The sequence below is a fragment of the Symsagittifera roscoffensis genome, chromosome 1 (genome assembly GCF_963678635.1).
Source record: "Symsagittifera roscoffensis chromosome 1, txSymRosc1.1, whole genome shotgun sequence".
In the NCBI taxonomy this organism is placed as follows: Eukaryota; Metazoa; Xenacoelomorpha; order Acoela; family Convolutidae; genus Symsagittifera; species Symsagittifera roscoffensis.
In genome coordinates this window covers 78,004,298-78,013,382 of record NC_087062.1, presented here as the reverse complement: position 1 = coordinate 78,013,382, position 9,085 = coordinate 78,004,298, and the positions used below count along the sequence as shown (strand labels likewise).

General features: G+C 36.9%; 2 protein-coding genes across 2 annotated transcripts in view; both read left to right on the top strand.

Moving 5' to 3' along the window:
* LOC134849916 (UDP-N-acetylglucosamine transferase subunit ALG13 homolog) overlaps positions 1 to 3,956 on the top strand; it is a 342,028-nt gene extending 338,072 nt beyond the window's left edge. Inside the window, exons 2-3 of the mRNA XM_063866551.1 lie at positions 2,907 to 3,107; positions 3,520 to 3,956. Coding sequence (XP_063722621.1) covers positions 2,918 to 3,107; positions 3,520 to 3,857 — 528 coding nt within the window. The 5' untranslated portion in view covers positions 2,907 to 2,917 and the 3' untranslated portion in view covers positions 3,858 to 3,956. The remainder of the gene's footprint in view (positions 1 to 2,906; positions 3,108 to 3,519) is intronic.
* Positions 3,957 to 6,094: 2,138 nt separating this feature from the next.
* On the top strand, positions 6,095 to 8,569 carry LOC134839984 (paramyosin-like). Its single transcript, XM_063855616.1, has one exon. The coding sequence runs from the start codon at positions 6,095 to 6,097 to the stop codon at positions 8,567 to 8,569; it is 2,475 nt and encodes an 824-aa protein (XP_063711686.1).
* Positions 8,570 to 9,085: the final 516 nt, after the last annotated feature.

Sequence of the window (9,085 nt, the reverse complement as noted above, 5' to 3'; positions counted from 1 at the left end):
GAATCCTACTACGCAAACTGTATTCAACAGGTATTAGAGGAAAGTTATTGTCTTTGCTACAGTCATATCTTTCTAACCGCACTCAAGTTGTCAAGGTTGGGAATTCGCTTTCAAAGGGGATTTTGATATCCAGTGGAGTACCACAAGGAGCACTTTTATCAGCACTCCTTTTTCTCGTTTTCATTAACGACCTTCCGAGCTCGTGTTCCTTTTCATATTCCTTGCTTTGTGCAGATGACGCAAAGTTTATAAGTTTCGACCGCTCCCCTGAAGCATTCCAAAGTGATCTGAACTCTGTCTTCGACTGGAGTATACAGAAGAAAATCCCTTTTAATTTACAGAAATGCTCTCATTTATTGTTCATTGGCTCCTATAGTGGTATTTATTTTGATGATAATGTTATTCCTCCTGCTCTTGTACATAAAGATTTGGGGTTAGTCATAACAAGTAACCTCGACTGGACACTCCACATTACTACTATAATTAATAGTGCCATGCGAGTTTTCCAAATGGTGAAACGTAGCTCACCTTTCTTGCCGGTATTCAGTAAGCTGAACATCTACAAGAGTATGATTCTTCCCAAGCTGCTTTATAGCTCGAGTGCATTCGGTCGTAACGTTACAGGAATGAAGCGAATTGAAGGCTTTCAAAGAAAGGTATGCCGATGGATAACACCAGGCATGAATTACAAAGACGCTTTGAAATTTCTTAATATCTTACCTTTGCCTTTCTTTATTCAGCTTAATGATTTACTGCTTTACAACAAAATTTTAACTGGTCGTTATGATTATGATTTTTCTGATGTAATATCACCATTGTCTACCAGAAGCTGTCGGTCCGCTTCGTTCCAGGTGACTCGGCCAAGGAGAAGACAATGTGAACTCAACTTCTGGTTCAGAACTGCACGCTTAATTTCTCTAGCACCGCCTATCATTGACGTCTTCAACAGTGACGGGTTTAAGAGTCGCTGTCTCAAATGGATGTGGCGCTACTTTGACCAATATTTCAATCCTGACAACTCATGTACCTGGAAACTCTACTGTGATTGTACCCGGAACAACTGTAGACTCATTTCCAATCGACTTACTTAGGGGAAAACCCCTTGCAACTCTGTTGCTAAATCTATAATAATAATAATAATAATAATATATATGCTGGTTGTTTTCGAAGCTTCGACCCAAGTCAGTTTCTGATTTAGTTTACATCAGCAACTCTTGATAATTGTCAATGAATGAAGTGAAGACTTTCATTTTGGTCTTCTATTTTTTTTGTTTTAAATGGTTTAAAGTGGTCATTCATTTGCGAGAGCGAGCGTACTTGTATTCGGGAACTATACTTTTTTCCTTAAATAACTTTGTTCACAGAATGGTCAAAATTAGAAATTGTATGTTTATGTTCAGTTGATAATAAATTCAAATTTCTTTGCGTCTCCGGCACATTTGGTCTGAAGGTACCGGGATCGCGAAAGTCCTGGGATTGGATCTGGCACATGTTTTTGCTGTTGGAAATTGTAGTTAGAGGGGGAATGGAACATTTTTATTAGTTTTTCTGTTTTTTTTTGCTGAAAAGGTTTCTGCTCAGGTACTTTCGGGTTGTTTTACCTTTTGGTAAGGTGTCTTCTGATGCTAGTTTGACATCCTTTGGTTTTGGCATGTTTTTTAAACTAGATTTAATCATTTTGATTAAGCTAGTTTTTTCGGCAGTTCCGAACTTTTTTAAAGAGCTGATGAATGTAGTTCAGACGCTAATATAGATCGCGATTATTTTTTTCGTTTTTTTTTATACAGGAAAAGTTAACTTTTGTTCAGGCTCAAATTTGTTTTTTCCCGGTTTGACTTTTGATTTCTTAGGTTCAGCTCATTTCCTTTGTTTAAAGGAAGACAAACTCCACCATCGAACAGCAAATGGTTCAGGTCACGAAAAACTTGATCGACTTCTACAGTGATGATTTGAACTATTCAGACAAAACCCATCAAACATTAAATTTAAAATGCGTTTTTCTCTGTTCGGGTTGACATTAGGTGAAAAATGAAGATGACAAAACTTGCTTTGAAATTCCAACAGAATTAATATGGTGCAATTTGTTTTGCGAACTACGAGTCCAAAATGTTACCCAAAAATTGATAATTTTGGCTTTTTTAAGGAATCAAAAATGAGTAGATCAAAGTGAGCCTCTCACGTAGCCGAACAAACTTTTGAAAAGGTGTATTTTTCAAAATTTTGCGCAAAGATAAAAATAGTTTTTTTAACTAATAAAATTGGTGTTTCATGTGGTAAAAAGACTTTTTTGTCTATCAAACAAAAAATAAATTAGTTAATACAATGTTTAGTAGGTTATACCTTGAAGCTTGTTGGGCTACGCGAGAGGCTCACTTTGATATACTTATTTAAGTAATCGAACGGGTAGTTTTGGCTTATTTTTTGATTGAATAAAAAAGCCAAAAATGCTTCATTTTTAGGGTAAAACTGTGGATCCGAATTTTGCTAAGCAAATTGCATCATATTAATTCTGCTGAAATTCAAAGCAAGTTTTGTCTTTATTGTTTGTCGCCTTATGTAAGCCCATTTTGAGAAATCAATTTCAAGTTTGATGCATTTTGTCCTGATAATTTCAATCGACACTAGTTTCGAAAGTGAAATTTGATTTTCAGATATTCCAGCGAAATAAAAATTTTTCTCATTGATCCCTTTTTCTCCAATTGGGTTAGTTTTGTCGAAAAAGTGCAAATCATAAAAAGTTCTAGAACTAAAATTTGAGATTTTTTCAAAAAAAACAAGTCCGTTTTTTTTTCTGTATACTTGTGTTCATTGACTCTTTAACTGTCTGTTTTCCTGATTAGATTGCAAGTGGTGCGAAGCGTGTCTGTGTTTAATTTGTTTCTAAATTGAACAATAATGTTATCTTCAGTTCCAATTGATGATAAAACAAAAGAAGTTGTTGATAACAGTGGGAACCACTCTCTTCGAGAAACTCATCTCAACATTATGTACACATCAGAAAGAACTCCTTAATATTCTAAGCAGTAGAGGCTTCTCTACTGTAACTGTACAATACGGAAAAGGGAAGCCACCTGAGTTTGATGAGGAGGTCCTACAGCATCACCAAAGTTAGTTCCTATTAAAGCTCTTCTTAACTCCTGAATTAACGGGGTTTGGTGAGAGTCCCATCACTTGGATAGAATAGATATCTTTAGATATCTTCATCTTTAACGCTCGAACAATTGCTGCTGCATGTGAGTATTTTTTTCTCCGTCCACGAGAGAAAGGACCATTCTTTAGGTAGAACCGCTGTCGGACCCTTTATTAAGGCTATTCATTGGTTGTTATGGCTTTGAAATTTCTTCGCAACCCTGAAGCAGAAAGCACGGTTCATGGTGTCTCGATCTCGAGCCGCCGACCTTTGAATGTCAGGCTGAGCCTATAACCACTTCAACACCATTCCACAACTAAGATATTCATTTAAAATCTTTATTTTTCGTTTGTTTCAAATCTGTACTTGAACCTCAATTTGATGTTTAGTTGAAGTTAATTGCTATGATTACAAGGACTCACTGCTGGAAGACATCGCATCTTCCGATCTGATCATATCCCACGCTGGCGCAGGCACTTGTCTGGAAGTACTCAACCTGCAGAAACCTCTAATCGTAGTTGTAAATGACTCACTCATGCACAATCACCAGACCGAATTAGCCAATCAGCTGGCGAGTGACGGACACTGTCTTAGTTGCACTACAGATACTCTGCTTTCCGCCATTAGTTCGCTGGATCAATTGAAGTTGATACCCTTTTTGCCAGGAAAACCAGAATTATTTGTCCAATGTTTGGACGAGTATTTCGGCATTGCTCATCCGAAATGAGTTTCAAAATGGCGCCGAAGTTATTTAATTCAAAACCATCTAAACAGTTATTTAATTCAAAATTTGAGGTCAAAAAGTTGTTTAATTCAAAATAGTCGAAATGGGTCTTACAATGGTGTAGAATTTGTTTAATCTAACGCCGTTTTTACAGATTAATAAAGGCATTGGATTACTTGTAATTATACAATTGTTCTAGGCGACAATTTTTCTGATTTCTTTCTGAACATTTTTTTGTTTTTGGCCTTGCTGGAAGTATCAGATCATCCGTAGTAAATTTCTTTTTTAAGCTAAGTATCAAATTTACTAAAGAGCAATTTACATGAGATATTGGTCTCTATGCGAATAGCTCATGATGTTCCGACAGTTTTCTCTGCAAAGAAAAAATCAAAAATATTTAAATTCAAAACAATGAGAAAACTGCAGTTTATCGTACAACATATTTATCCTTGCGATAAGCAACGTAATCGCAACCGTGTACCAGATTGTTTTTCCTGTTAATAATTTTGTTCATTGTTTCTAATGTTTGAAGGTCTCCATTTTCACCCTAGTTGCACTTTTAGCCGCTCTAGTTCTTGGTATCGAGTTAGTGTGTCTTGAGTTACAGAAAAAAAAGTTTTTTTGTAGGCTTAATTGATTTCGTCCCTATTTTTGTCGTTTATTTTCCGGGTGTTTTTAGTATTATTATATTCAATTCAATTGTTTTATTCAATTCAATCTCAAAAAAATAACTCTATTTCCCGGATTTTTTTGTTTTTAAACTCACTAAACCTTTCTGAAAACAAATACGATTTTAGAGCGATTTATTGTTTGATTTTTTATTTTTTTTTTAGTTCGAGGTTTCTGATTTTTGTTCTGAAATTGTGTGCAGGTAGCTCAAAGCAACTTAGCGTCAACATTTCAAATCGGTTTAAGGTGATGGTCCAGCGTATTGTTTTACTGTAAAATTTGTTTAAAATTCTTTAAATTAATTCCAAATAGCTGGGTTTTGCAATTTAAACTCGACTAGTTTATTTACGAATGTTTTTGGAGGGTGCTGTACGAGATTGAAGATTGTGGTTCATTCTGGCTGAAAAGTTTTGAAAACTAAATTTTTATGTTTTTTAGTCAACGCGCGTCAAAGTGTAATTAATCTTTTTTGTTGTCGTTCAGCTCTCTTGCCCTTGCGTACCATTTTCATATTTGACAAGATTGCTGTAATTAGGTTAGTTTCACAGGCGTTTGGAGTTTCAATGATTTTCTGCAAACTCTTTTTGTGGTAGTTGTTTGAAAATTGTGTTTCAAGTTTTTTCAATCTTTCATTTTTGGATCTTTATTTATAGCAAGCAATCGAAAGTGCCTTTTGATAACCCCGAATGTCCTTGAGGGACATTTAGTTTGTTTGGTTTCAAGATTTTCAGCTATTCTCTTGGTAATTTTACTTATGTGTCCAGTTTTTCTCAAATGGGGTTAAATTTATCAAAAAGGGTCAATGATAAATTTTTCTAGAAGTTCAATAAGATTTAATTTCAAAGGCTATACATTTTTTTCTTATAAATTTCGAAGTTCAGGTTTTTGTAGAAACAAGTCAGCATTTTCTTTCCCCAATTGGTTTATGAGAATTTATTTCGTTTTTTGCGTTCGGTTAATCTCACTGGAACTATGTTATAGATATTCGCCGTTCCAATTTCGTTAATCTTAGCTTTTTCCGCCTTATCGAAAATTCTATAAGTCTTTGTTGTGTAATGATTAATTCGGCTGGTGAAACTTGAGACATGAAAAGTAGATCTCATGCATGATAATATGATAGCACAGCAAAGATAACGTTTTTATTCACCGGTTAGTTTTTTTAGTTTAGTTATGTTATTTGAGACATGGGTAGATTATGTGAAAATGTTGAGCTTAAAGATATATGTGACAAAAACAATTATTTGAATAGCATAGTTCTTGTTTCTAGTTGTACCATATTTGGGGCACGCAATATAATGATTTAATTGCAACAGCGATTTTCCTTGAACGTTTGTGGAACTCAGCTGCTAAAGTAAGAATTTTGTCCCCTAAAACTTCAAATTACCTGGCTTTTTCGGTGAAAGGTCAAAATTTTTTTGTTGGAATAGATCACGGAATCTATCACATCTATCGTGGAGTGCAATACATATCTGAATATACAATAGAAAACCCCGGTTTTTGTAAAATTGGGTCCAGCTTTGTTGAGGGTTACTGCTGCCTTTCAGAGTAGATGTAGTCAAAATTATACAGAAATGGAGAAAGAAATTTTCTGGAGTAAAGACATAGACCCTTTATGTGATCACAAATCTAAACCGGCACATGTGGTGACATTCAACAACATCTCCACTGACAGTCAAATTAGGTCAAAACAGTCTTCACCCAACAATGCTCTCAGCTCTGCTTCCAACATCAAACCAAAAACGGGCCCTGCTTTGAGAACTTCGTCCCCTATAAATAGTAATCCTGCCAACTCACGAGATCAAATCAGGCCATTCATGGACACACCGTCCATTCAGAACTCAAATGCAGTCAGTCAGAAAAGTTTGAATGATAGGAACAATTCTAAGATGAGTAATTCTTCCAATTTGAAAAGCAGCGCTAATAAGAAACCTGTCAAAAATATGCCACCGAAAAACACGAATTGTCAAAACGAAATTTCAGCTGATAGCCAGGGTTCCTCATTTAAGTCGTTACGCAATGAAGATAAATTGAAGTTAGCTTCGCTGATTCAGGAGTTGGCTACCTTGACTGAAGAACATGACCTTTTGAAGAATTCTCTAGATAAACATACAGAGTGCCACAATTTAGAAAAGGTAGCTTTTCAAAAAGAGACGCGCAAATTGTACCAAGAGAGAGAAACTCTGATTCAACAACATCACGCGATGCAACAGAAGCTGATGTCTGCAGTGCACGAATTGGAGGTGTTGAAAGGCAAAGAGACTTCGAGGTCGTCAGTTTGTCTGCAAACATCTCCGAGATCCTCAGTTCAAGGGCATGTTCAACAGTCAAACGCACCCGCTCTCAACCTTAGTTTCAATACGCTATCAGACAATAGTCAACGAAGCAATAGTAACAGTAGAAAAAATAAATTAAACGAAAAAAAGAAATCTGAAAATAATGAGAGTCAAGATCGGTCGTCCGAGAAGGTCGAAATTTCAGTGCAAACTGAGTCGGCTACGGGAGCATCAAATTGTAGAAATTTTGTTGGTACAGGTGCGGTAAAGCAAGTTGATGAGAAATTAGCTCAAATTCAGAAGCAGGCAGCGGATTGTGACGTTGGTTTGCAACCAGTTGAAGTTCTCAGTCGAACAGAAGATTGTTTTTCATTAGCTGATTCTAATTTGAGAAATCCTTCGGAGCTAACTCATTTGTCTCAAATCGAAAAAGAAACGCTAGCTCTGAAGAAGAAAATAATCGAGCAAGAGAAACTTCTGGAGCTGAAGAGGAAACAGATTGAGCTGCAGCATGATATTCATAACCAAGAAGTGTCCGCTTTTAAAGCCAATAAAAGTGCGAGCGAAGATAATGTGCGAAACTGGATTGAATCGTTACCAGTCTCTCCTTTTGATAACAACCAGTTCTCCTGTGAAAATCGCCAAGACAAACGAAGTCATCAAATGTCATCAGAAAATATGCCAAAAGTACATTTTTCAGAAGATAAAGTAGAAAATAAACAGAAACACAGCAGTCGATCAAGATCAAACAGTAGATCGAGAAATTATTCGGCTGAGAGAAAATCCGCTTTGAGACCCAAAGAGGAAAAAAGACTCTCCGAAAATGATGATGTAAGCTCAACTGATTCTACGGAAGATCGTTTTCCTAGTAACGACAGAAGTGGACGGATGAAACTAAACGAGCCTAGAACTTATCCAGAAAAGGCATCAAAACTGACAGCTGATTTAAATGATAAAAAGGAAGCTGGTCGAGGTAAGAAGTTTGAATCAGTGAAACCAAAAGTGGACTCGCACTACAAGCCGCTGAGAGAAGAGTTGGAGCTGCAGCCGGGAGAAACTACTGATGATTTGCTCTTAGAGGCCGCTGGTAAACTGATGCACTGTCGCAAACTGATTGACAGGAGTGAGACCAAAATTGACAAATATCAGTACACACAGTATATGGAAGCCATGGAGAGGAAAAAGCTCGAGGAAAAGATTCCAGTTGACAACCAGTATGAAAGAAAAATCAGACGCAACGTGGCTTGCCATAGGTCTAAAAGACTGATCGAGACTGTACAACCAGAGAAGAAAGATCACGCCACGGAAGTTTTGAATCCATTTTTTAAATTAGTTGACTACATGGATGATAAAGTGGATTCGCCCACAAAGTACAATACAGCCGCGTTGGAAAACATGGCAACTTTTGCGAGAGAGTTTAGTCCGGAAAGTGAGCTGAAGTTGAGGACTAAGAGGGATGGAAGTCGTAATATGCCCTCCAAATCAGCATACAGTTCAAGACTCAGTCGAACTGTGACGAGAAACAGAAGTTCAAGTCTGGGGCGGGTGTCATCCAACAGCAGAAGTGTGTCAAGGTCAAGAGACTTACCAGCTCGTGTCAAAAGAGGTCATGACAAATCAAGAGGAAAGCAAAACGTGTCACTCGTGACAGTCGTTGAAAAACAAAATAAGCAGCTCAAAAAGCGCTCTCATAAGTTTAACACCTCAGCTTTGACGTCTGAATTAGACAGCGATGAGACCGAATTGTTCGACCAAGTGTTCTTTGTTAAGTAGTGTTATGTTCGTGGTATGTTTAGATCTCAAAATTAGTTGCCTGTGTGTTGATTATTGTTTGCAATATGCATAATAGCGATGATGATGGTGTCAGACAGTTATGAAGTTCTTCTAGGGGCAGATTTAGGGGGGGGGGGCGGAATTACCCTTTAACTTTTCTTAAGACAGCGACGCGAATAATAAATAATTTTGAGAGGGAAGCGCGAGCCGAAAAAACGCGATGTTTTGGTGAAAAAATCCATAAAGTGCCCAAAAATGTCTTTTTTGGCTTGTTTTTTAAAATTTTGCATGCGGCGCTGAAATTTTTACCAAAACAGGGTCTTTTTAATGCTTTGGGAGAGCTCGGAAAATCAATTTGGTCGACCTAAAAAAAAGGTCGACAAAATTTTTTGAAAATCCGCCCCCTCCTAGAAAATCCTAGATCCGCCCCCTGAGTTCTTCATTCCGGTTTTTTGGTCCATTTCCGTTGCCGAGTCGAGGGTTTTAAATTCAAATATTTTGCATTGTTGTAAATTT